Raw genomic sequence first — 27,996 nt, 5'->3', positions numbered from 1 at the left:
AGAGGGCAGAAGCACCCTGGAGTGCAGACCCCAGCAGACACTTGACCATGCACAGAGGCATGAACTGAGCGTGCTGGGGACAGAGAACAGCCAAGGGGCAGCCGGCAGTCAGTTCAAGTCCTCACGAAGGAGGGCAATACCACCTGTGGGCCGGGACCGTCGGCTCGAGGGCCAGCAGCCAGGAACGTGGTGAAGAACTTGGATCTGAAGTGGGCCCATGGTGTAGCTGTGGTGTGCTTGCCAGAGTGGCCTCCAAGCCCACCCTGGAAGGTGATCCAGAGACCATAGAGCAGAAAGGCTTCCTTGTCAGAGTGAGCTGCTGGAAGCCCACCAGTGTCAGGTCAGTGTAAAATAAGGAGCGGGAAGAGGGTGGAACAGGTCAATGTGCTTAAAACACAGAGAAATGGGGTGACGGTGAGGAGACCATCTGCCTGGTCCTAGGTCCTCCGTGTTCACATACCCCATCTCTCTCAGTCGCATCAGCTCCCCTGTAATGGTAGGGTGGGGGTGCCACAGTGGACACTTGGGCAAGAGTCCTAGAGATGGAAGGTGCTTGTCAGTCACACACACTGGTTTATGAACAGATGCAGGCAGGGCTGCCCCAGCCAGCTGATGAACCTCCTGCATAGCTGAGGACTTGATTTGCATTTCTAGGGGAGAGCTTGTAGGGTACCAGAATGATGTCACCAGAGGGTGGCCAGATTAAAACCTTATGAATCTTCTGGCTGTGTGTATGTCATTTATATTTAGTGCCTGATAGATATCAGGTGTCTCTTAGTTTTGTCAACACGTTCTGTGTTCAACTTAGATATACACTGCCTCCACATATATTTCATTAACACAACTTACGATTTCTGCCTACGTGTGTCTCTATTTGCCCACTCTCTATACACATTTTAACCGGTTTGCCTGTCTTACAAACTACATGCTCATTTATATTCTATAGTAGAATTGGATATCCTCAAAAGCAAATGTACATTCCAAGCTGTTATCTACATGTGTGTATCTCTTAGATTGAGATAGGTTACAAGGAAGGGCAGGCCCTGAGTTAAAGAGTGGATGCTTCCATCAAGTATGCTTAGGTGCTCTCTTGACCTCTTGATGAGCCTCATTTTCCTCCTATATAAAGGGGTTACTCACTAAACAGCCCTATGGGGAATGGCAGTGATTACATAAGGCACACAAAGTGCCTATGGAATGCTCTCAACCCTGGTTTTCATGGAGGCTCCATTTCATAGGCATGGTTGATTAACTGGTCATTGGTGATTAACACAATCTTTTGCCTCTCTTTCCTCCCTGGGGTGGAGGGTGGGGCTGAAAGGTCCAACCCACTAACCACACTGCAACCAGCCTCCATCCTGAGACTATCTGGGATCCCACCAGGATTCACCTCATTAGCATACACTCAGGTGTGGTTAAAAAGGGCATGTTAGAAATAACCAAGATGCTGCTGTCACATCTCAACCACTCAGGCAATTGTAAGGGTTTTAGGTGCTTCCTGCTAAAAACCTGGGGTGAAGACCAAATGTATATTTCTAATTCTACTACAATATCACCCCTGTGTTAACAGAAGTTCCTTCCTTTTAATCAGCAGTGCCAAGAGAAGCTGGGGTGCCAGTGTCTGTGCATCTTCAGAGGCAGCAGGGGCCAGCGTGCCACACCTGGCCCCAGTCCTGAAAGGATAGATGGTGCTTGGCCTGTGACCCTTGGCTGAGGCACAATGGTCAGGCTCTGCCAGGCCCTGCTGCTGGTAGTGGCCACTATGGCCCTTGCATCCAGAGGAGTCCAAGCCTGGAGCTCAACGAAGGTGGTGAGGACATTCCAAGATATCCCTCAAAACTACGTGTATGTGCAGCAGGCACTCTGGTTCGCCATGAAGGAGTATAACAAGGCCAGCAGAGACAAGTTCAGCTTTAGGGCGCTGAAAGTTCTGAAGAGCCAGGAGCAGGTGGGTGGGGTGCTTGCTCCTTGCCCTTTCACTCCCTGCCCTCAGTGTCAACAAACAGAGTCAAACTCTAAAATATTTAAAAGGGTTTCTTCTGAGCCAAGCCTGAGTGACCAAGGCCTGTGATACAGCCCCAGAAGGTCCTGAGTACGTGTGCCCAAGGTGGTTTATAGCTTAATATTGTACATTTTAGGGGGATAGAAGTTATAGGCATACATCATTCAATAGACATAGGTGTAAGTTGGTTTGGTTTAGAAAGGCAGGACAACTCGAAGTGGGGGCTTCCAGGTCATAGATGGATTCAAAGATTTTCTGATGGTCGATTGGTTGAAAGAGTTAAGTTGTTACCTTAAGACCTAGAATCAGCCCAGCGTGGTGGCTCACACCTGTAATCCCAGCACTTTGGGAGGCTGAGGGGGGTGGATCATCTGAGGCCGGAAGTTCAAGATCAACCAGAACGACATGGAGAAACCCCGTCTCTACTAAAAAAAAAATACAAAATTAGCTGGGTGTGGAGGTGCATGCCTGTAATCCAAGCTACTTTGGTGGCTGAGGCAGGAAAATTGCTTGAACCAGGGAGGCGGAGGTTGTGGTGAGCCAAGATCATGCCATTGCACTCCAGCCTGGGCAACAAGAGCAAGACTCCATCTCAAACAAACAAACAACAACAAAAAAACCCAACCTAGAATCAATAGAAGGCAATGTCTGGGTTAAGATCAGGGGTTGTGGAGACCAAAGTTAATAATCATGCAGATGAAGCCTCCAGGTGGCAGGCTTCAGAGAGAATAGATGGTAAATGTCTCTTATCAGGCCTTTAAAAGTGCCAAACTTTTAGTTAATTCTCTCCTGGATTAGGAAAAGACCTGGAACAGGAAGAGGATTCTCTACAGAATGCAGATTTACCCCCGTAAGAGCTGGTTTTGCAGGGCCATTTCAAAATTCATCAGAGAAATATATTTTGGGGTTAAATGCTTCTTTCAGGACCTGTATGTGTCTTGGGATGCTATAGTAGAGTCAAGTTGGAATTTGGTATCTTATTGCTACAAATAATCTGTTCTGTCAGTCCGAAGACCTCTGTTTTAATGTTAAAGCTGATCAGTTGTTTCTGAATTTCAAAGGGAGGAGGGTATAATGAGGCGTGTCTGACCCCGCTTCCCGTCATGGCCTGAACTAGTGTTTCAGTTTTACTTTGGAATGCCCTTGACTGAGAGGGGGTCCATTCAGTCACTTGAGAGGTCTTAGAATTTTGGTTTTGGTTTACATCAGTCTGAACAGAGCCCATTATCTGCAGATGGCTACTGAAACTAGGAATGGAAGACACAACTGAGAGATGCCTTTAGCCACAATATATTTATTTTATTTTAGGAGTTTTTGAAGGAAAACAAATTATATTTAATTATTTGTTATACTGGGATGGAGATGAAACATAAAATATCCATTAAAATCACTTAAAAGTGGTTATAGTCACATCAAAAAGCAGAGATAAGAGCCCAGAAGGCAGCTTAAAGGGAGCAAGTTTGGACCATTTGTGCATCATCAATGTGGGCCGTGGCAAGGATGGGTTACAACACATTGAGTGAGTGCAGCTGATGCTGGGAAAGGAGCCTGGACAGAAGGGAGGCTCCTCTTTACAGGAAAATGCCAACTCAAACATGTAAAAGAAATGGCCTAACTAGAAAACTATGCCACCTTCTAGTTGTATCTTCTCACCACCACCACGGTCATAACTATTTCAGGCAAAGATCATCTATGAATCCTACAACCACTGGATGAGAGTGTTTGGTGTGAACCATTGCAGGGATTGCTTATTAGTTACCAGAGGAAAAGACACCCTTCTAATCAGGAAATTTGATAAACACCTTTCTTACCAAATGCTCACCACCAACACTGAGACAAATTGGCATCACATACTTCCTGACACAATGTGCACAGAGGGGATGCCAGCACCTGTATATGGTATTCTTGCCCAGAATGCATACTTTGAATGTAATCAGAGGAGAAATTAGACAAATCCATAATTCAGTACATTCTATAAGACCACTTAAAATACCAATATCATGAGAAATGGGGGAAAATGCTAGAAAACTGTTCCCCAACAAAGGAGACCTACGAAGCATGACAACTAAATGCAGAAGGTGGTCCTGTATTATCTCGGTATCAACTAGAGAGAGATTCAGTCTGGTTTATGAATTTGAAAAGGAGAGCGTTGTTTCTCTAAAGGGTTGCAGCCTGCAGGGTGACCATTCTGACAGGCTGGGAATTCTGACAGAAGCTGGAAAGAGGCACTTTGAGGGAAGAAGCGTAAGACAGGAATCTGTGCTGAATGAGCTGGCTAAGTATACATATTTAATAAGGTATAGGAGGAGTCATGAATATTTATTAAAGAAAAATGTATGCACGCACAGTTGAGCTTCATGCCTCTTCATGGGTTGCATCTTAAAAAACTGATGATATTAGCATGATCCAAAGGTGGATTTTCAGTCCTCTGATGGCAAAAGCTGAAGCAGAGTCACAAAAACCCTCACTGTGCATCCTTCACACGTCAGCCAAAACCAGTCCAGAGGTGGTGGTTAGTTTTCAGGAAGGGATGCCTTGTGAAGCTGGTGAGCTCTCACATCAAAATGCAAAGAGGGAAGAGGGTGTCTGGTCTTGGCCTCAGGTGATTGACTAATGGCCATAAAAGAATTAGTCGTTTATTTCTTGTTTTCCAGTGTTGGTTTCTGCTTACTCCTTAAGAAAGGATACAAATTAAAGGTTAGTGAGGAGAGGACACACTGAGGTATGTCTGACCTCCCATCCCATTATGGCTGGGAATTCAGTTTTTAAGGTTTCTCTGGGGTCCCCTTGGCCTAGAGGGGGTCTATTCAGTCCATTGGAGTTTAGGGTTTTATGTTTATTTCTCAATAAAAGAAAAGAAAAAAATTATAAAGGATATTATTGGGACAATTGATGAGATTTTAGTCTGGGTTATATAATACAAGAGAGCCTTGTACCTGCGTTAAATTTCCTGAGAGAAGTTATTGTCCTGTGGCTTGGCAGGCGCCCAAGACAGGACAGGGTGGAACACCATGAAGGCCCAGGAATGAGATCAGTCTTCCGGAGTCCGGGGGGTGAGAGGGTGGCAGAGGTGGAAGGCGACACTGAGCTTGGGTCATGGAGGTGCTGACATGAAGCACCATGCAGAGATGCCTCTCCGTGCTCCTCCTCCTCCTCCTCCTCGAGCTCATCTCTGCTGCCTTCCCTTTGACTTTTCATGTTCATATCTCCAGGCTGCCAGGCCACCTGCCCTACTTTCCTGTTTTCTTATCTGATCAGGAGAGAAGGTTCACTGGGAGGCTGCATCCCCCATAGTGCTGGGACATTAGGCCCCTTATGCATCTTGCCATGCTCTGTGGGACCTTGGCTCCCTCTGGTTCTTTCTGTAGGTCTGGTTATGTTGCTTGTGTTGCTTGAGTAGAGGACACCTGTGACCAGAAATGTGCCACGAATGAGCGAAATTAAAACCTTAGAACACAGGCAGCCTGCAGCCTCTCAGGCATGTTTAACAGCTGTTCTCAGTGAGTTCCCACCCCCTCCAGAACTATTCCACTTTCTTGGATTTCTCCGTGTCTAAGCTTCCCCACTTACATCAGTAAAATAGTGTTTTTGCTTTATAGGCAGGTGTTTAATAGTAACAGTAAACCGAATACTGGGATATCTAAAACATTATATACCATTTTGTATTGTTTCTTGCTTTTTTTTTTTTTTTTTCCGTGAATGAACGTTTTATTTTTCAGTTCGCTGTGAGCTTTGGAATGCAGGCAATAATTCAAAACAATCAGGTAGAAACAGATTCAGTAAGAGACTACAACACAAGTATTTAAAATTCCTTGACCTTACAGCTACATACTGCTGGAAAAAGAGCACAGAAAAATATTTTTTTTTATGTACCATCCCCCAAACAACACACCATAAAAGCAAAAAGAAAAACTCTTGGTGACAATTCAGTTTAAACTTAATAATATATACATAGGCGTTATGGAAAGAAAACAGCCATAGCTTATTGGGAGATTTAAGTTAAAAATACACCGATCTGGGCCGGGCGCGGTGGCTCAAGCCTATAATCCCAGCACTTTGGGAGGCCGAGGCGGGCTGATCACGAGGTCAGGAGATCGAGACCATCTTGGCTAACACGGTGAAACCCCGTCTCTACTCAAAATACAAAAAATTAGCCAGGCGTGGTGGTGGGCGCCTGTAGTCCCAGCTACTCGGGAGGCTGAGGCAGGAGAATGGCGTGAATCCAGAAGGTGGAGCTTGCAGTGAGCCGAGATCGCGCCACTGCCCTACAGCCTGGGCAACACAGTGAGACTCCGTCTCAAAAAACAAACAAACAAACAAACAAACAAAACACAAAAATACGCCGATTTGTGTCAGGGATTAGTGAAGTGTAGCCTGCTGCAGGCTTTTAAACAGAGTAGTTACAGAAACAGCTTGGCCTGCAAAGCCTAAAATCTTTACCAACTTTCCTTTAGGGAAAAGTTTATAGATGCTGCTCTTTTATTTTCTTTTGGACATTTGAAGCAATTTTATTAATTATTTCTTGACACATTAAATGTTTCTATTTATTTTTAAGGTATACACCATGATGTTTTGCTCTATACATTGTGAAATGACTACCAAAATCAGGCTAATTGACATACCCGTAACCTTACATAGTTACTTTTTTGTTTGTGTGTGTTAGGAATACTGAAAATCTACTCTAAGAGCAAGTTTCAAGCATACGATACACTGTTAATAACTGATGTCATCATGCTAGACTATCTGTTGGTAGACTGAGTTCTGCTACAGAGTTTGTGCAACGTGAGTGCTGGTGCAAGGAGCATCCCATCCCCAGCAGCCTGGAGCCACACAGCAATGAGAGAATTCTAGTTTACTTGGCACCAGGGCTGGTTGCTTTCTGCAGGTGCACTCAGGTCTCATAGCTCACTAAGCTAGAACTACCTTCTTCTACTTTACAGGGGAGGAAACAGTCACAAAAAGGTTTAGTAACTCGCCCAGAGCCACACAGCTAGTAAGTAGAAGAGTCAAGATTTAAAGCCAGGCTGAGCCAGGTGTGGTGGCTCACACCTGTAATCTCAGACTTTGAGAGGCTGAGGTGAGAGGATTGCCTGAGCCTGAGATCAGCTTGGTCAGCATGGCGAACTTCGTCTGTACATTTAAAAAAAAAAAAAGAAAACGAAAATTAGCTGGGTGTGGTGGTGCCTGCCTATAGTCCCAGATACTCCAGAGGCTGAGGCTGGAGGATTGCTTGAGCCCAGGAGTTCGAGGGTGCGGTGAGCTGTAGTTGTGCCACTGCATTCCAGCCTGAGCAATAGAGCTACACCCTGTCTCAAAAAAATAAAAGAAAATAAATAAAAGTAAACTCAGGCTGCTATGCTCTTCTTCATCAGCACCTGCCTCTGAACAATGCCCAATGGAGCGAAGGTGGGGGAAAAAGTGTAGCCACAGGGGAGCGGAGGGGGGGGGTCTTCAGATGGCCAGGAGTCAGACGGGCCTGTCTGTGTAAAGACTGAGGGGCTCCTCAGCAGCCAGGACTCCACCTGCCTACTATTTCCTGAGCAAGTGTGGGTCAAGATAGGATTAGTGGTTGCTTTGGTAGCTGACGAGTATGAATTAGAGCTGTAAGTATTTTTTTTTTTTTTTTTTTTTGAGACGGAGTCTCACTCTGTGGCACAATCTCCGCTCACTGGAAGCTCCACCTCCCAGGTTCATGTCATTCTCCTGCCTCAGCCTCCCAAGTAGCTGGGACTACAGGTGCCCACCACCATGCCCGGCTAATTTTTTTGTGTTTTTTTAGTAGAGATGGGGTTTCCCTGTGTTAGCCAGGGTGGTCTTGATCTCCTGACCTCGTAGTCCACCCGTCTCAGCCTCCCAAAGTGCTGGGATTACAAGTATGAGCCACTGCTTCCGGCCTAGAGCTGTTAGTTTTTTACTGTAATTTCAACTCATGACATACGACTCAAATATACGGCAGTGATTTGCAATTAGGAGTGGCTTTTGCTCCTTAGGGGTGTTTCGGCAATGCCTGGAGGGACTTTTTTGTTGTTATGACTAGAGGTGGCTGCTCCTGACATCTAGTGAGTGTAGTCTCAGGATTCTACCAACCATCCTGCAATGCACATGGCAGCCTCCAAACAAAGAGGGATCCAGCTCAAAATATCAATAGCGCTGAGGTTAAGAAACTTGATATACAGTCACCAAAAAGTTTGAAGAGTACAGTTGGAAGTTTTTTTTTAAAAAAATGAAAGCAAACCCTCAATTTCTTGCATTTCCAGTCTGGCTTGTCCTTCTTGAGGGCACCACTAAGAGCAGCATGCTCTATCCTTCTTGATGTTTTCTATGTACTTACATATGTGTCTGAATTATTTAAAAGTATACTTTATAGTCATAAAATCATGCTTTCTATGCTATTCTCTACTTTTTTGGCCACTTGAAACATGTCTTGAAAAAGCTACATAAACACACTTAGATCCACCTCGTCGTCATATTTCATGAGATGATGTGCCATAAATTTTTTTTGCCCATTTCCTAATGGACCATGAGTTTTGTTGATAGGAAAAGTGAAACAATGAATATTCCTTTTTATGTGTTGCTATGATACTGTGAGGTTAAAATCAGGTGTCAACTTGACTGGATTGAAGGATGCCGGCATGGCCGGTTAAGTCTTGTTTCCGGGTGTGTCTGTGAGGGTGCTGCCAGAGGAGATGGATGTTTGAGTCGGTGGACTGGGAGAGGAAAACCCACCCTCCGTGTGGGTGGGCACCATCCAATCTGCTGCCAGTGAGGCTAGGACAATGCAGGCCAGGTGGGAGACAAGGATGGCTTTGCTTGCTGAGGCTTCTGGCTCTTTTCTTCCTGCATTGGATGTTTTGTTTCTCCTGTCCTTGGACATCTGACTCCAGGTTCTTCAGCCTGTGGACTCTGGGACTTGCACCAGTGGGTCCCTGGGGCCTCTTGGGCCTTTGGCTGCACTGCCAGCTTCCCTGGTTTTGAGGCTTTTGGACTTGGACTGAGCCACTACTGGCTTCTCTCTTTCCCTGCTTGCAGACAGCCTGCTATGGGATTTTTGCCTCGTAATCGTGTCAACAAATTCTCCCTAATAAACTCCTTCTATATACAAATTTATTCCATTAGTTCTGTCCCTCTGGAGAACCCTGACTAATACCGATAGTATCTTGAATTTGAATTCATTGGTTAAAGAGTACATTTGCAAAATAATGGCAAATTGCCTCTTAAAAGGGCTAAATTACGTTAGATTTTTGGCAATACTGCAGGTCTGAGTACCTCTTGCTTCTCATTTTCTCCAGCTGCGGTCTCATTTTGTCTTTCAGATGTTTGCCAGTCTGATGGAGGCAAAAATAACATTTTTTAAATTCCCCTATAGAGTGAGCAATTGTCTTTCATTGAATTTATCTGCAATATATGTTTACTTCTAAGAATTGTTTCTCTTTTTCTTTTGCATTGCTTGTCTTGCTCTTACAGAATCATAGATGTTCTTTATGTACTATTCATATTAAACTATGGTTCTCGTATGTACTGCCAATATTTTGTGCTTGCCTGTCTGTTGCTTGCAGTTTAATTTTGCTTACAATGTCTTTAAGATTTTTTTAAAAAATTGACATAATAACATTTGTTTTTTCTTCTCATATGTTGTTTGGAGTTTATATCTTGCTTAAGAAGTCCTTTTCCATTTTTGAGTACAACAGTTACAATTGTTATACATAAAGTTTCAGTGCCGCAAAAGAAATAGCACTCGAATATAAAATTTTCTTTTTTTCCTCTCAGCAAGGCAATTTACTTCTATAGCAGGGTGCATCCTCACAGATGAAGCAACAGTGAGCCCACACCTGGACAAGGGAGGGGAAAAGTTCTTATTCCTGACGCACATGATCCCTGCTGCCCTGTCATTCCCCTACTGGCTAGGATTAGACTGCACAGGCTAAACTAATTCTGATTGGCTAATTTAAAGAGAGTGACAGGGTGAGTGGTTTGGTGGGAAAAACAGTTATGACAGAGAAGGAAATCGAAATGAGTCAGGGTGGAGAATGAGTCAGGGCAGAGCAGGTAATCTGAATGAGTCAGGGTGGAGCAGGTGATCGAAAAAGGTTGCTTTATGAGGAAGTTAAGTTTAAAAGTAGAAGGCAAAGAATTGAACATACTGACATACTGATTCTTTGAAGAGAAATTTAGAACTCGTATCTAACACGGTTCTTCTAAGACATTTATAATTTTAGCTCAGTAATTTATCTTGGAATTATTTTTTATTTATGATGTGGGTACTGGATCTAACTTTAACTTTTTAAAATAGTAAATTTCCCTAACCCTCTCTATAAAAGGCCTCTGTGTTTTGAAAAGCCAGCTCACCATTGACTAAGTATCCAAATATAACTGGGTTTGTTGTAGGATCCTTGATTATTTTATTTGTTCCTGAGTCGGTATTGTAGAGTTGCTATTGAGTAGGAAAAGCCCTTTACATTATTCTTTTAAAAACCTTTTAAAAATAAGAATTCCCATTTATTCCTTAAAACCTTTTCATTGTGAAACCAACACAAAAACAGAAAAGTTCATAACGCATAGATGTCAAGCAGAATGAATCACTTTAAAATGAATGCTTTAAAATGAAATGATTCCCCGTATAGTCTGGAGAGAACTTCTCAGGCTTCGTGGAGTTATGTATGCCACTCTTCCCTGCTCTGCCCTGGAAGAAACCTTTACCGTGAACACTGCCTAAGTGTATAGCCCTCACACCACAGCTTTACCTGCTGCTTGAACTTCATAGGTGTGAGATCCCACATACTGTGTTATTTTGGTTTGGCTTGTATCTTTCAATATTACGTTTGCGCGTTTCGTTCATGTTGTGGCATGTAGCAATAATATACTCCTTTTGTTTTTTTCAAAATCAAGTGTTTTATTTTTTAAAAAAATTATTGTATATATTTAAAGTATACAACATGATATTTTCATATGCCTGTAGATAATGGAATGGTTACTACTGTCGAGTGAATTAACATATCCATCATTACACATTGTTACCTTTTTATGGGGATCAAGATACCCAAAATCCACACTTTCAGAAAAATCCCAAATACAATACAGTAACCTTGACTTTGTCCTCATGATGTACATTAGAACTCTAGACTTGTTTGACTTACATATCTGCGACTTTTTATCCTTTGACCTATGTCTCTCCATTTCTTCCCTGACCCACTTCCCTTTTTATGTTAAGTGAAGTAAAAAATCAGACGCAGAAAGAAAAATACTGCATGATCTCATTTATGTGTGGAATCTTAAAGAAAAAAAAAGTATGCTCATTCTTACTGCTGTAGAGAATTTCATCATATAAGCACACTACCATGTATTTATCCTGCTATTGTTGATACATATTGGGGTTGTTTTCCGTCTTTGACTGTATGAGTAGTGACACTATGCACACACAGGCATACCTCGTGGATACAGTGCCTCGTGGATTCAGTTCTATAATACAATCCATTGCATAGTATTCCATGCAATACACTGAATATCACACTAAAGTGAGTCACACACATAGTTTGGATTCCCAGTGCCAATAAAGTTATGTTTACACTATACTGGAGTCTATTAAGTGTCCAATAGCCCTAAATCTAAAAATGTGTACCTTAGTTCAAAATACTGTATTGTTAATAATGCAAATGATACCTAAACCTTAGGCCAATTGTAATCTTTTGCCGGTGAAGGATCTTGTCTCGATGTTGGTGGCTGCTGACTGAGCAGGGTAGTGGCTGTTAAAGGTTGAGGAGACTGTGGCAATTTCTTAAAATAAGACAACAGTGAAGTTTGCTACATTGATTGACTTACTCTCATGAAAACTTTCCTGTAGCATGTGATGGTGTTTGATAACATTTTACTCACAGTAGAACTGTTTTTAAAATTGGAGTCAACCCTCTCAAACCTTGCAGCTGCTTTATCAACTCAGTTTGTGTAATATTCTAAATCCTTTGTTGTCATTTCAACAATGTTCACAGCATCTTCACCAGAAACCAATTCCATCTCGAGAAACCATTGTCTTTGCTCATCTCTAAGAAACAACTCCTCATCTATTCACATTTTATTATGAGATGGCAGCAATTCAGTCACATTTTCAGTTCTACTTCTAATTTTAGTCGTCTTGCTATTTCCACCACATCTGCAATTACTTCCTCCACTGAAGTCTTGAGTCCTTCAAAGTCATTCATGATGATTGGATCAAATTCTTCCAAATTTCTGTTAATGTTGATATTTTGAACTCCTCCCATGAATCACGCATGTTCTGAATGGCATGTAGAATGGTGAATCCTTTCCAGGTTTTCAACTTACTTTGCCCAGATCCATCAGAGGAAGTTACCCAGATCCCAGATCCATCAGAAGAAGTTGCCCAGATCCCAGATCCATCAGAGGAAGTTACAGCCTTATGAAATGTTTTCCTTAAATAACAACACTTGAGAGTTGAAATTACTCCTACAGAATGGATGTTGTATTAGCCAACATGGAAACAATATAAATCCTTGTATATTTCCACTAGAGCTATTGGGTGGCCGGGTGCATTATCAATGAGCAGCAATCCTATGAAGGGAATTGTGCATGTGCTTTTTTTTTTTTTTTTTTTTGAGCATTATGTCTCAGTAGTAGGCGTAATATATTCAGTAAACCGTGCTGTAAACAAAAATGCTTTCATCCAAGATTTGATGTTTTCTTATATGTAGAGTAGATTTAGCATAATTCTTAAGTACTTTAGGATTTTCAGAATAGTAAATGAGCATTGGTTTCAACTTAAAGTCACCAGCTGCATTAGCCTCTAACAAGAGGGTTAACCTGTCGTTCGAAGCTTTGAAGACAGACATTGACTTCTCTCTAGCTATGAAAGTACTAGATGGCATCTTCTTCCAACAGAAGGCTGATTGATCTACATTGAAAATCTCTTGTTTGTGTAGCCACCGCCATCAATGATCTTAGCTGTGTCTTCAGGATAACTTGCTATAGCTTCTACATGAGTACTTGCTGCTTTACCTTGTACTTTAATGTTATGGAAATGGCTTCTTTTGTTAAACCTCTTGAACCAGTCTCTGCTAAATTCCAACTTTTCTTCTGCAGCTTCCTCACCTCCCTCAGCCTTCATAGACTTAAAGACAGTTAGGGCCTTGCTCTGGACTAGAGTTTGGCTTAAGGGAATGTTGTGGTTAGTTTGATCTTTCATCCAGACCATTAAAACTTTCTCTATATCACCAATAAGGCTGTTTTGCTGTCTTATCATTTACGTGTTCACTAGAGGAGCATCTTTAATTTTTTTCAAGAACTCTTTCTTTGCATTCATAGTTTTGTTAACTGGTGCAAGAGTTCTAGCTTTCAGCCTATCTTAGATTTCAACATGCCTTCCTCACTAATCTTAATCATTTCTAGCTTTTCATTTAAAGTGAGATATGTGTGACTCTTCTTTTCACATTACAATGAGGCAACAGTAGGGTTGTTAGTTGGCTTTATTTCAGTATTACTGTGTTTCAGGGAATAGGGAGACCTAAGGAGAGGAGATAGATGGGAAATAGCCAGTCTGTGGAGCAGTAGGGACACACCTATTTATAGATTTAAGTTCATTGACTTACATGGTCATGGTTCTTAGTGCTCCAAAACAATTACATGGTAACATCAAAGACTACTGATCACAAATTACCATAACAGATGTAATAATAATGAAAACGTTTGAAATATTTTGACACTTGCCAAAATGTGACACAGAGACAGGAAATGTGCACGTGCATGTTGGAAAAATGGTACCGATAGATGCTTGACTCAAGGTTGCCATAAACCTTCAATTTGTAAAGAACATGATAACTCAAAGTGCAATAAAATGAGGTGTACCTGTATTTGTACATGTGTGTGTCTTTGAAGTTAGGTGTACATCCAAAAGTGAAATTGCTTGATCCAAGATTTAAAGGGCTCATGTGAATCGGTCAGGTCAACCAAGTCAATCTCCCTGTTTTAATTCAGCTCTCCCCTAGAGGATAGCCTAATCACAGAAGTAAAATCCATCCTATTCATAGTCCTAGGGATCCCACAGGGCACACACAACAGGGAGCAGGACTCCTGGGGGCATCTTAGAATTCTGCCTACCACACTCCCTTTGTTCAATGCCTAGGAAACTTTTCTAGAATTTCTTAAAAATTTTTTAAATATTTTGTCAGTTGTCTCTGATTCTTCTGGGACCAGTTATTGTGTTTAAACTTGGTCATTCTCTTTAATATGTTCTCTCCCCCAAGTCTTGTAAACCTTGTTTTCTTGTTCAATTTTAAATAAATTCCACTTTTGCCATTGAGCTGTTCTGTTTCCCCAAGAGGCTCTCCTTGAACAGAAGGGCTGCTAGGGGCTTCGTGCAGGTAGAACGCCCTGAGAAGCAGAAATTTTGGAGGAATCCGTATTTCAATAAGGTGTGGATACTGAGACTGACAAAGAATAGGAGACTTTAGAGAGAATCAATACAAATACACACTAAGCGAGTTCTAGTTCTGGGTCATAGTTTTATTTCCTCAATATCTATGGATTAGGCATGAAGATGCTAGAAGCTCTGCTGTTTCCCAAGCTCTAATAAGCAAACCATTAGCTTCCCCAGGAAAATAATTTTTGGGGGAATCATTTTCTTGCTTTATTTTGGAGACAGTTACCATTACTTTAAAATTAAATACTATGATGAGAGAGAGAGACAGGGATATCAAGATAAGAAACCTTCCAAATCACCCCAAAACTTCTGGACAGAAAACAGTTGAAGAGGGGGAAGACAGAAAGATATTCTTTCCCCTGAGTAGTCAATGACATGTTCATTTACCAGAGATGACAATTGATATTACATATTCTTTAATAATATATTATTTTTACATTATTCATTGACAGGTGACAGATAGTTTGGAGTACTATATTGAGGTCAAAATTGCCCGAACCATTTGCAAGAAAATTTCAGAAGATGAAAACTGTGCTTTTCAAGAGGATCCCAAAATGCAAAAGGTATGTGGCTGAGACAAGGAGAATCCCTTGCCCTGGTAAGATTTGTGTACCACATCATATTCAGTACTGTGGATGACCAGGTTCTAGACACAGAGCATCATTTCTATTATCTGTTACTGATGCCAACCTTCCCTTCCCGAATGTTATGGGATCGTTGGGGTGTTGCTTTTCTGGCTGGAAACCTCTACGACTGGTGGCACCTTTGCCCAAGTTCTTGTCCTGTTTCTGGGAAGAATGAGGTACACAGACAAGTGGAGGGTGAGCAAGATGAAGAGGAGCTTCATTGAGTGTTAGAACAGCTCAGAGGAAACTCCGTGGTGGGTAGCTCCTCTCCGTAGGCAGTTTATTCAGAGTGTTCAACTCTCAGCAGAGAGGGTAGCTCCTTTCTGCAACTGGTCATCTGGATAGCTCCTCTCTGCAGCTGTTTGTCTGTCCTCTGCTTTATCTGAGTCTGGCGGTGTCTATGGTCTTCAGAGAGGGAAGTGTGTGCTGATTGGTCTATGGTCAGCCATGGGTGGGCCCAGCAATAAGTACAAGTTCCTGCTCTGGTCTGCAGGACTGGCAGTCCAGCCCAGAGGCCTCAGGTCCTCCCCAGCCTGAAGGTGGGGCTTCACCCGGGACCCACTCCCTTCTGCCCAGGAGCCTGTCTGCCTTCCACCACCCTTCATGGCCCAGGCTGTTCATGCCAAGTGGCACCAGCAGGCCAGTGCTGAGCTGTCCTCAGCACCCCCCTCAGCCTCTCTCCTGTGCTCCTTGGTGCCCAAAGACTGGAGGGGGTCAGAGTATTACAGCTGCCCTAAGCCGGCGTGCACCCAACTGGATTGCAACAACTCCGGGTTCCGTCCCAGCCTTGCTCCATGATCAGAGCAGGTGCCAGGAGGGGGAGAGGCCAGTCAGTATAAGCAGGCATCTCCAAGACTGTGGGGAGCAGGAAGAACTTCCCAGGCTCTCAAGAGCAAACAGATGCCCAGGTCTATCCCTGGACTTGGGTAGCTGCAGCTGAACCCAGGGCCTCCTGCCTCCCACAACTCAGAAGCTGCGTGGCTCCTGCTTGTCCCAGAGTCCTGGGCCCACCTTCCTGCTACAGCCGACGTCTTGGCAGTGGCCACTCTCCATGTGCTGCTGCTACCATCACCACCAACACACCAACACACACACATACACACACACACACACACACACACACACAGAGTTAGTGACTTAAAGTAAAATAAACTCATTATTTCTCACTATTCTGCAACCTGGGCTGTGTTCTACTGGGGCAGGAATATTCTAGATAGCTGCTTTACTCATGTGTCTGGCACCTCCACTGGGATGGCTGAAACAATGGGGGGCTGGCCAGGCATCCTTCTCATTCTGCTCAGGGACTCCCCATGAGACAAACTTGTAGAGTGATCAGTCATCCTGGTTTGTCGAAGACTGTAGGCTTTCCTGGGATGTAGGCCTTTCAGTACTAAAACCAGGAAAATTTTGTCAAACCAAGATGTATTGGTCATCCTACACTTGGACATTCTCACAACATGGTGCTTCTAAGAGAGTAAACATTCTTAATTAGCTCCTAAGAGGAAGAAACAGAAGCTGCCATCAGACCTGATAGAGAAAAAAGTGATGGCTACCACCTTGGTGCACTGTCAACTCCAGCACCATTCGCTGAGGGGTCCTGGCCCAGTAGCAGGTACAGCATGACCTTCCCCCACTGCAGTCCTTGAAAGAGCTTTCCTCTCCTTCAGGGACTCCACAAGCCTGTGATTGCTTTGAAGTAGGGTTGGAAGCAATGCTTTTTGGCTGATTCTGATACCAGTGGGCTAGGGGAAGTCCCCAAATGCCGGCGGGACCTTGACCCTGGACAGTGTCCAGGCTCTCGATACCTTCATGAGAAGGAATTCAAGGACAAATTTGAAAATAGTGAAAATACATAGATTTATTGCAAAGCAAAAAGAACACACTCAAGATGTGGGGAGTGTGGGTGTGTACCTGACAGAGTCATGTGCAAGAGGGTTTGGTGCTCCTACCTTTGTGGGTTTGTTTAACCCAAAGCTGGAATATTCATGAAAATTCCTGGAAAAAGATGGAGATTTCTTGGACTGGTGTGCCACCCATTTTTACACCAAATATGGGTGTTCCCAGAACTCCACAGTGCTGATGGGTGTGTATTTAGTATGTTAACGAGCACATAATGAAGTCCTAGGTGAAACTTAGGTCAAATCTAGTGCCATGTTGGGTCCAGTCAGTCTTAGCCAGCTTGGTCCACACCCTGGTTTTCAGGGTATCATCGGCCCCTAGCTTCTGCAGCTATTTCAACAATTTCCTTTTGCTAGTCAGGCAAAACTGCTGCCTGGAATGTTCTATTCTCCTGCAACCACCCTGTAGTATTCCTGTCTCAATTCCACTAGTCCAGCCACTGCATGGAAGTCCTACAAGGCTCTGGGACAGTCCCAAGACTCCAGGCCAATGGCCCTGCATGTTCCCCATAGTCTCAGAGGTCCAGGCTGCTGCTATTTTAGGCCAAGATGGGGGACAACCCCAGCCAGGCCAGGGTGTTGTCAGATGGAACTGTCACAAAGGCAAGTTCATCACAGAGGAGCCAGGCTTAATAAAAAAGTTCCCTTACTCTCCTCGTAGTTGATTAGCAGGGATACATTTCAGATTGAAATTTAATATTTTAAAATGTATATAAATATTTTCTAAAAGTATGTTCTCATAAAAATATATGGGATAACAGTGAGGTCATGCCCCTTGGACTCCTGGATAATGCCCCAATTCTGCCCCCTGCCAAGGAGTTTCCACTGGGATCATTTGTGTGGACAGCCTTAAGATAATTTCACTATCAATTTACATAAATGACATAGTGTTTTTTCTCTTTCCCTTTTTATTTAAATAACTGCTGACACACTGTGTGTTTTTTGATGTAACTTCCTCTTTTTCACATTTGTCTTGGTAATCTTCTCATAGAAATTATTTCCAATTTTTTTCTTTCATAAATGAAACTATGTTGAAAAATCTTATATATGCATATTTCTGTGCCCTGTGTATTTTTTCATCTATTTACTAAATACCTAAAGCAAGCACAAGACATGGATAGCTGGAAATAGTGGCAGATAAGTGATTGGCAAAAACTGCTCAGACATAATACCAATTAAAAATATCCTCATATTTAGGCCAGGCGCGGTGGCTCATGCCTGTAATCCCAGCCTCTGGGAGGCCGAGGTGGGTGGATCACGAGGTCAGGAGATCGAGGCCATCCTGGCTAACACGGTGAAACCCCGTCTCTACCGAAAATACAAAAAATTAGCCAGGTGTGGTGGTCGGTGCCTGTAGTCCCAGCTACTCCGGAGCCTGAGGCAGGAGAATGGCATGAACCCAGGAGGCGGAGTTTGCAGTGAGCTGAGATCGCACCACTGCACTCCAGCCTGGATGACAGAGTGAGACTCCGTCTCAAAAAAAAAAAAAAGAAAAAAAAGAGGATTTTTTTTTTTTTTTTTTTTTTTTTTGAGACGGAGTCTCGCTCTGTGGCCCAGGCTGGAATGCAGTGGCACAATCTTGGCTCACTACAACCTCTGCTTCCCAGGTTCAAGAGATTCTCCTGCCTCAGCCTCCCAAGTAGCTGAGACTACAATCATGTGCCCCTACTCCCAGCTAATTTTTGTATTTTTAGTAGAGACAGTGTTTCAGCCTGTTGACCAGGCTGGTCTTGAACTCCTGACCTCAGGTGTTCAGGAGTGCTGAATTACACTTGGCCTCCCAAAGTGCTGGGATTACAGGCGTGAGCCACCACGCCTGGCCAAAATCCTCATCTTTTAATGAAGAGCAGACAGCTTAGCAGAATGCCAAGTGCAAGCAGGTGGCTAAATCTAGAGAGTGAATTCTTATAAAAGATTAGAAGTAATTTTAAATTAAGTAATATTTCAAAAATTCAAGAAAGTACTAAGAATGATATATCAAATGCCTATCCACCTACCACACAAATTTTACAAATATTATCATTTTATTACATTAATTTTCACTATTTTTAAAAATTTATTTTTATTTATTTTAAAAAATAAATTGTATTGGATATATTTAAAATATATCACATGGTATTATGTCATTCATATAGATAGTAAAACGGTTACCATAGTGAAGTAAAATAACATAATCTCACATAATTATGCATTGTTTTTGTGACACGAACAACTATATCTAGTCATCTAAAAGAAGTTCCAAATATAGTGTAATTTAATTAACTCATGATGTACATTAAACTTCATCCTATATCTGCTAATTTGTAGCTTCTAGCCTACATCTCCCAACCCCCCACAGCCTGCTCTGTGGGTAACCATTACTTTATTCTCTCTCTGTATATTTGACTCTTTTTTTTTTTTAGATTCTACATATAAGTGTGATCATGCCATATATTTCTTTCTGTGTCTGGCTTGTTTCACTTAGTACAGCCTCCTCCAGTTTCATCCTTGTGGCCAATGACATGATCCCCTTCTTCTTTAAGGCTGGATAATATTTCATTGTGTGTGTGTACTGCATCTTCTTTATCCATCCATCAGTTGATGGGCACTTACATTGTTTCCACATGCTAGGTATTGTGAATAATGTTGCAATGAACACGAGAGTGCAGCTATCTTTATGAAGTAACGATTTTATTTCCAGAGGGATTGCTAAGTCATATGGTAGTTCTATTTTTAATTTCTTTAGGAACCTCCATACTGTTTTTCATAATGACTGTGCCAGTTTACATTCCCAGAAACAGTGTACAAGGGCTCTTTTCTCTCCACACCCTCACCAACATTCGTTATCTCTTGACTTTTAGGTAATAGCCATCCTAAAGGGTATTACTATTTATTTTAAAAAGTAAAATGCTACACATCTATTATGCTCCCCCTCAAAGATAACCGCTCTTCTATCATTGGTGGGTAACATTTCTACCTATGTTTAAAAACTTTTGCCTATGTAAAAGAATTTTGTATGCTTTTCAAAATTTACATAAATTTTGGAACTTTCTGTTTTGTTTTGTTTTTTTATTTATAGGACTTGCTTTTTAATATCCTTCTTTTTGGAGCAATAAGGCAGCTCCTGTTGGGGCCACAGCCTTAGGTGGACGAACACAGCCAACCTGCTGTGACTCCCTGACCTCACTCTACTCCTGCTTCCCACTTTTCTGATTTTATTTCCCCTTGGCCAAACTCAACTGGAAGCCAGAGGGGCCCACTGACACAGTCCATGGTGGTCATAGAGCAAGGGTGCCCATTGGCATGGTCCAGAGAGGTCAGAGGATAAGGGTGTCCATTGAAGCAACCCACAGAGGTCAGAGGTCAAAAGTGCTCATTGGAGCAGCCCATGGAAATCAGAGGGTAAGGATGCCCATTGGTGTAGTCCATGGAGGTCAGAGGGTAAGGGTGCCCATTGGTGTAGTCCATGGAGGTCAAAGGGTAAGGGTGCCCACTAGAGCAGCCCATGGAGGTCAGAAGGTAAGGGTGCCCACTGGAATTTCCCATGAAGGTCAGAGGGCAAGAGTGCCCACTGGAGCAGCCCATGGTGGTCAGAGGGTAAGGGGCCCACTGGTGTAGTCCATTTAGGTCATAGGGTAAAGTTGCCTATTGGAGTGGCTCATGGAGGTCAAAGGGTAAGGGTGCCCAATGGAGCTGCCCATGGAGATCAGAGGGTAAGTGTGCCTATTGGAGCTGCCTATGGAGGTCAGAGGGTAAGGGGCCCACTGGTGTAGTCCATGGAGGTCATAGGGTAAAGTTGCCTATTGGAGTGGCTCATGGAGGTCAAAGGGTAAGGGTGCCCAATGGAGCTGCCCATGGAGATCAGAGGGTAAGTGTGCCTATTGGAGCTGCCTATGGAGGTCAGAGGGTAAGGGTATCCACTGGATCCGCCCATGGAGGTCAGAGGGCAAGTGTGCCCATTGGAGCAGCCCATGGAAGTCAGAGGGCAAGGGTGCCCACTGAAGCAGCTCATGGAGGTCAGTCTTCCAAGACAAGCCAGGTAGAGACAGGAGGAGTGCAGACCTCGGGGGACAAAAGGAGAAAATTTAACACAGTGGCAAGGGTGGAGATGTGAGAGCCATATGAGTCCATTATTAGTCTATTGAGATACCTCGAATGAGAGATAATGTTGATTAGATTGGGGAGGTGCTCAGATTCTGGGTCTATGAAAGTTTGTTTAGAATTTGCTGATTGATTAGCCATGGAGTGTGAGAGGAGGAAAATCAGGATGGCTTCGGGTTTAAGAGGTTGGGAGGTGGTTTACTGTCTTTGCTTTCTCTTATGATTGCATCCTCTATCTTGAGTACATGGCACTCAATAAACTTTTATCCACTTGCCCACATCTATTTACCATGTGGAGATTTTTATCTGTCTCTGCCCTTGCATGGGATCCTTTCCTGTTTCATAAAGCTCCTATAGATTGGACCCTATCTGTTTTCTTGGTTTATTTATAGGTATTTAGAAAGGAAGAAAGTGCGGGTATCTGGGATCCTTGGAAAATAAATTTTAAAACAATATGATTTTAAATAGTTACTGGCCTGATTCAGTCAATGTAAAAAATTTGGAAATTTTAAAAAATACTAAGCTTTTTAAAATCAACTATAAATACCCTTATCCAAATCTTACCACTGTAAATATATTGATATATATTTTAGTTTAAAAATATTTTATGTTTATATTTTTTGTAGCTGAGACCATAATGAATGCTGTTTCATGATCTAGATTTTCATTTAATAATAAAACCTAAGCATTTCTAAAACTGTAAAATTAGAACATCATGTAATGAAACTATTTGATATTATTTTATGATGCTTCTATGTATTATTTAGCCAATTCTTGAGAATTGATTAAGATTTTCCCTAATTTTTAGCTACTATGGACAGTGCTATAATTAATAGTATTATTTCTATGTGTGTGTATGTCTGATTATTGTTTCCTTATAGGCAAGGTTCTCAGAAATTGAATTACTAATCCAATATTTTTTCACCTCTTAAAAATTTTAATATATATTGCTAAAATATCCTCTAGGGTTGAGCTTGATAATTGGGTTATTCAGGTCCTCTGTTTCCTGATTGTTTTCTGTCTACCTTGGCTGGTCCAGAAGTTAAGCGATTACTTAGTCAACTCTCTGGCAAACCTGATGCCCACTCTTTCTCTTTGCACCACTGGCACACACAGGCTCCCCCATCCCTGGATCCCCCTCCGGCCCTGGTGTAGGAGCCTGGACTCAGTTCTGCAAGGCGCTGTCTGGGTTGCTGGTGGCGTGTCCTATTTTCTCCCCCAAACTGTTCCTACACCTTTATATCTTACACAACTTCTTCTCTACTTGATGCTGTCATTCAAGTTTACACTGACTTCATGGAAGTATTCTTACTTTATATTTTTATTCTAAATGAAGATTTTAGGAGAGAGAGGAGGGAAACAGTGTTCTCGTTCCCAGGCAGGGAGCCAAAAACCCACATATTCTGCAGGACTCTGGGATGAGAGCTACTTGTTTCCTTCCAGTCCTACAGCTGCAAGCTTTCATCCTTGGTTGCTGGCAAATTTTTATTTCCCCAAGGGGTGCAGGACCTGGTACTATTCTTACAATGTTGCATTCCCTGGGTAGGGCTCTGTGCAGCCTGGGGTCTCTGTGGGCTACAGGGAGTCCATGTGGATGGATGAGAGTCAGGGCTAGAGTTGGGGATTTTCCAATAATAACCCATCCTTGGGCTCTGACCCTTGCCCTCCTGGAGTGAATGAAGCCACACCCATGATGTCTCAGATCACAACAGGTGAACCGATGAGGACTTGTTTGGTGAGGGGGCTGGATCCTCTGTTGTCTGACGAGGCATGGCTGACTCAGACAGATTAGCCCTGCTGATTCTAACTCCTGCCTGGAAATAGGAACTTCTGCATTTGTTTTTTTTTAAATAGAAGCTGAGTATTCTTTTTGTCTCTTTCAGGTGGTTTTTTGTACTTTTATTGTCGCATCTAAACCATGGAAATTTGAACTCACCATGCTGAAGAAACAATGCAAAGATATGTAGTTATCTTCTAGCGTGTTTTGCACACTCATTTCCATTTTAAAGAAGAAGCAAAGACACTTGCAAGAACTAGAACAACACAGTTAACCCATTGACTTCATTTGTTTGGGCTTTTTGCATTTTTGTGTGTTCTTCATGGGCTGGTGTTGAAAATCCATGATGTGTTTTGACAGCATTGCACAGCCTATTCCAGCTGCATACTTCACCTACTTGCTGGGATAATCTGCTACCAATAAATGGAAGCAGTTTCTACACCTCACCCAACTCTGAGTACAAATTACTTTTCATGGACAAATCTTTCTAGATAACCAGAAGACCCAGTCCTCAATTGCTTCAAGCATGCTGGCACTTTCTGTAAGGCTGAGAGTCTGGCTGCCTTGAGAGTTTCTGTCCATGGATTTCTACAGAAATCTCCCTTCCCAGGACTTTTTGGAAGATGCAGCCTTTTAGCTTAGAAACAGCCAGTTTTAACCAGATCCAACCAGAAAGACAGTTTGGCCATTTAGAGATTTTCATTGGTTTTGAATTGAAGCAGAAAAGTTAATGACGCAGGGAGAGAAGACTGCATTCGTGTGTGTGTGTGTATGTGTGTGTGTGTGTGTGTGTGTATGCATGCGTGTGCATGTCTGTGCATCAGTGTGTGCTCACAGTTAGATGTATCAGTTACTTAATGCTGCATGACAAATCACCTGGTCACTTAACGGCTCAAGCAATTTATTTATATGTCTCATGGTGTCTGTGAGTCAAGCATCTCTGGGTGGCCTGACTGGGCAGCTCTGGTTGTCATGTCTCATTGAGTTACACTCTGATATTGGCTGTGTTGCCATTATTTGAAGGTTTGCTGGACTCTGGAGAATCCCTTCCAAAGTAGCTCACTCCCATGGCTGCAGGTTGATAATAGCTATTGAATGAGGTATCTGTTCTCCACGTGGCTTCTCCGCAAGACTGTATGTGAGCTTGGTATTTCGGTTGACTTGCTCCAGACACAGTGTTCCCAGAGACCAAGATGGAAGCCACTGTATCGTTTGTAAACTAGACTCAACCCAGAACAGCCCTGGCTCAGTGTGGACTATTCAAGGACATAAAGATAGGAGATTAGGGTCACTGGAGGCTATCCGGGAGACCGGCCACTACAGTGTGTACACGTGTGTGCATGTGTGTGCATGCATGTGTATGAGGAATGGACTGAAGTGCTAAAGGGGGATACCATGACCGTAAAGAAGCACTTTCTGAAATCCTGATGCTTAGACGGCAGCACCAATGTGCAGGTTGGGGCCAGGAGACAATATTGTGTAATAGCCAGTAATAATACAGGGTCAGGTTCTAACTTAGACATATGAGAGAGGGATGGTGAAGCTCAGAGGCCACCTGCATGACAGCTCTCCATGAGGGCTCTTCTCTGACAGGGCTGACTGCAACCTTCTGAGCCTCTCTGCCTGAAGGCTTTCTCTGCCAATGAAGGGCAGGCTGGAGTGCCAGTGGGTAATACCCCTGAGAGGAGCCCTCAGCCAGTGATAGAAGTTGGAGGATAAACATCCTGGCCTTTTGTCCCTTGGGATATAACACCAAGTTGTGTCTACCCAATCACTGAGGAGTGCCCTGCAAGACTGAGCCCTAGCTATCCATATTGCTAATCTCACTATCCGTGCTGCTTCTGCCCCTTACCATTTCCACTTTTCAGTTGCCTTTCTGGAATTATTTCTAAATAAGCCACTTGTACTTGAATTTTTTGTCTCAAAGTCAGCTTCTGGAGGAGCCAACCTGATAGTGGAACCCAGATCTATGGTAAGTGGCACCCTGAGACTCCCAGGGGCTTGCCTGGCTGAGATCAGACATCAGGACACCCTTCACCTTGACAGTGGAAAAACCGAATTCTGCCAAAATATTTAAAGAGGTTTATTCTGAGCCATATGAGTGCCTGAGAAGGAAACACAGTCTCAAGAGGTCCTGAGAAAGTGTGCCTGCGGCAGTCTGGTTATAGGTTGGTTTGAAACATGTTGTGGAGGAGGTTCCAAGATGGCCGAATAGGAACAGCTCCAGTCTGCAGCTCCCAGCGTGAGCTATGCAGAAGACTGGTGATTTCTGCATTTCCAACTGAGGTACCAGGTTCATCTCACTGGGGTTTGTCAGACTTTGGGTGCAGTCCATGGAGCAGGGTAGGGCATCACCCCACCCAGGAAGCACAAAGGGATGGGGAATTCCCTTTCCTAGCAAAGGGAAGCTGTGACAGATGGTACCTGGAAAATTGGGACACTCCCCCACTAATACTGCGCTTTCCCAAGGGCCTTACCAAAGGGCACACCAGGAGATTATATCCCACGCCTGACTCAGAGGGTCCCATGCCCACGAGCCTCCCTCACTACTAACACAGCAGTCTGAGATCCAACTGCAAGGTGGCAGTGAGGCTGGGGAAGGGGTATCTGCCATTGCTGAGGCTTGAGTAGGTAAACAAAGGGGCTGGGAATCTCAAACTGGGTGGAGCCCACCGCAATTCAAGGAGGCCTGCCTGCCTCTGTAGCCTCCACCTCTGGGGGCAGGGCATAGCTGAACAAAAGGCAGCAGAAACTTCTGCAGACTTAAATGTCCTTGTCTGACAGCTTTGAAGAGAGTAGTGGTTCTACCAGCACAGAGTTTGAGATCTGAGAACAGACAGACTGCCTCCTCAAGTGAGTCCCTGACCCCGAGTAGCCTAACTGGGAGACACTTCCCAGTAGGGGCCGACTGACACCTCATACAGCCAGGTATCCCTCTGAGACGAAGTTTCCAGAGGAAGGATCAGACAGCAATATCTGCTGTTCTGCAATATTTGCTGTTCTGCAGCCTCTGCTGGTGATACCCAGGCAAACAGGGTCTGGAGTGAACCTCCAGCAAACTCCAACAGACCTGCAGCTGAGGGGCCTGACTGTTAGAAGGAAAACTAACAGACATAAAGGACCCCATCTGTACATCACCATCATCAAAGACCAAAGGTAGATAAAACTACAAAGATGGGGAGAAACCAGAGCAGAAAAGCTGAAAATTCTAAAAATCAGAGCACCTCTTCTCCTCCAAAGGAACACAGCTCCTTGCCAGCAATGGAGCAAAGCTGGATACAGAATGACTTTGACGAGTTGAAGGAAGAAGGCTTCAGACGACTGGTAATAACAAACTTCTCTGAGATAAAGGAGGATGTTCAATCCCATCACAAAGAAGCAAAAACCTTGAAAAAAGATCAGACGAATGGCTAGCTAGAATAGACAGTGTAGAGAAGTCCTTGAAAGACCTGATGGAAGTGAAAACCATGGCACGAGAACTACGTGACGCATGCACAAGCTTCAGTAGCTGATTTAATCAACTGGAAGAAAAGATATCAGTGACTGAAGATCAAATGAATGAAATGAAGCGAGAAGTTTAGAGAAAAAAGAGTAAAAATAATCGAACAAAGACTCCAAGAAATATGTGACTATGTGATCAAATCTATGTCTGATTGGTGTACCTGAAAGTGACGGGGAGAATGGAACCAAGTTGGAAAACACTCTTCAGGATATTATCCAGGAGAACTTCCCCAACCTAGCGAGGCAGGCCAACATTCAAATTCAGGAAATACAGAAAATGCCACAAAGATACTCCTCGAGAAGAGCAACCCCAAGACACATAATTGTCAGATTCACCAAAGTTGAAATGAAGGAAAAATTGTTAAGGGCAGCCAGAGAGAAAGATTGGGTTACCCACAAAGGGAAGCCCATCAGACTAACAGTGGATCTCTTAGCAGAAACTCTACAAGCCAGAAGAGAGTGGGGGCCAATATTCAACATTCTTAAAGCAAAGAATTTTCAACTCAGAATTTCATATCCAGCCAAACTAAGTTTCATAAGCGAAGGAGAAATAAAATCCTTTACAGACAAACAAATACTGAGAGATTTTGTCACCAGCAGGCCTGCCCTACAAGAACTCCTGAAGGAAGCATTAAACATGGAAAGGAACAACTGGTACCAACCACTGCAAAAACATGCCAAATTGTAAAGAACATCAATGTTAGGAAGAAACTGCATCAACTAAAGAGCAAAATAACCAGCTAACATCATAATGACAGGATCAAATTCACACATAACAACATTAGCCTTAAATGTAAATGGGCTAAATGCTCCAATTAAAAGACACAGACTGGCAAATTGGATAAAGAGTCAAGACGCATCAGTGTGCTGTATTCAGGAGACCCATCTCATGTGCAGAGACACACATAGGCTCAAAATAAAGGGATGGAGGAAGATCTACCAAGCAAATGGAAAACAAAAATAAGCAGGAGTTACAATCCTAGTCTCTGATAAAACAGACTTTAAAGCACCAAAGATCTAAAGAGACAAAGAAGGCCATTACATAATGGTAAAGGGATCAATTCAACAAGAAGTGCTAAGTATCCTAAATATATATGCACCCAATACAGGAGCACCCAGATTCATAAAGCAAGTCCTTAGAGACCTACAAAGAGACTTAGACTCCCACACAATAATAATGGGATACTTTAACAGCCCACAGTGAACATTAGACAGATTGAGACAGAAAGTGAACAAGGATATCCAGGAATTGAACTCAGCTCTGCACCAAGCAGACCTAATAGACATCTACAGAACTCTCCACCCCAAATCAACAGAATATACATTCTTCTCAGCACCACATCACACTTATTCCAAAATTGACCACATAGTTGGAAGTAAAGCACTCCTCAGCAAATGTAAAAGAACAGAAATTATAACAAACTGTCTCTCAGACCACAGTGCAATCAAACTAGAACTCAGGAGTAAGAAACTCACTCAAAACTGCTCAACTACATGGAAACTGAACAACCTGCTTCTGAATGACTACTGAGTACGTAACGAAATGAAGGCAGAAATAAAGATGTTCTTTGAAACCAATAAGAACAAAGACACAATATACCAGAATCTTTGGGACACATTGAAAGCAGTATGTGGAAGGAAATTAATAGCACTAAATGCCCACAAGAGAAAGTAGGAAAGATCTAAAA

General features: G+C 43.0%; 1 protein-coding gene across 1 annotated transcript; it reads left to right on the top strand.

The window, feature by feature from the left end:
* LOC102118806 (cystatin-13-like) lies at nt 1-23,258 on the top strand. The gene is made up of 4 exons (XM_005568175.4): nt 1-340; nt 1,592-1,948; nt 14,879-14,989; nt 22,914-23,258. The coding sequence occupies exons 2-4, from the start codon at nt 1,721-1,723 to the stop codon at nt 22,995-22,997; spliced, it is 423 nt and encodes a 140-aa protein (XP_005568232.1). The 5' UTR covers nt 1-340; nt 1,592-1,720; the 3' UTR covers nt 22,998-23,258.
* The last annotated feature ends 4,738 nt before the right edge of the window (nt 23,259-27,996 follow it).

The sequence above is a fragment of the Macaca fascicularis genome, chromosome 10, assembly GCF_037993035.2.
Source record: "Macaca fascicularis isolate 582-1 chromosome 10, T2T-MFA8v1.1".
Classification (NCBI taxonomy): domain Eukaryota; kingdom Metazoa; phylum Chordata; class Mammalia; order Primates; family Cercopithecidae; genus Macaca; species Macaca fascicularis.
The sequence above is the reverse complement of the archived record's forward strand: the minus strand, read 5'-3'. Positions and strand labels throughout refer to the sequence as shown.

Coding starts and splice junctions, on each gene's coding strand:
- LOC102118806 (XM_005568175.4), top strand. CDS start 1,721: ATGGTCAGGCTCTGCCAGGCCCTGCTGCTGGTAGTGGCCACTATGGCC. Junction 1,949..14,878: donor TTCTGAAGAGCCAGGAGCAG/GTGGGTGGGGTG, acceptor ATTCATTGACAG/GTGACAGATAGTTTGGAGTA. Junction 14,990..22,913: donor AGGATCCCAAAATGCAAAAG/GTATGTGGCTGA, acceptor TGTCTCTTTCAG/GTGGTTTTTTGTACTTTTAT.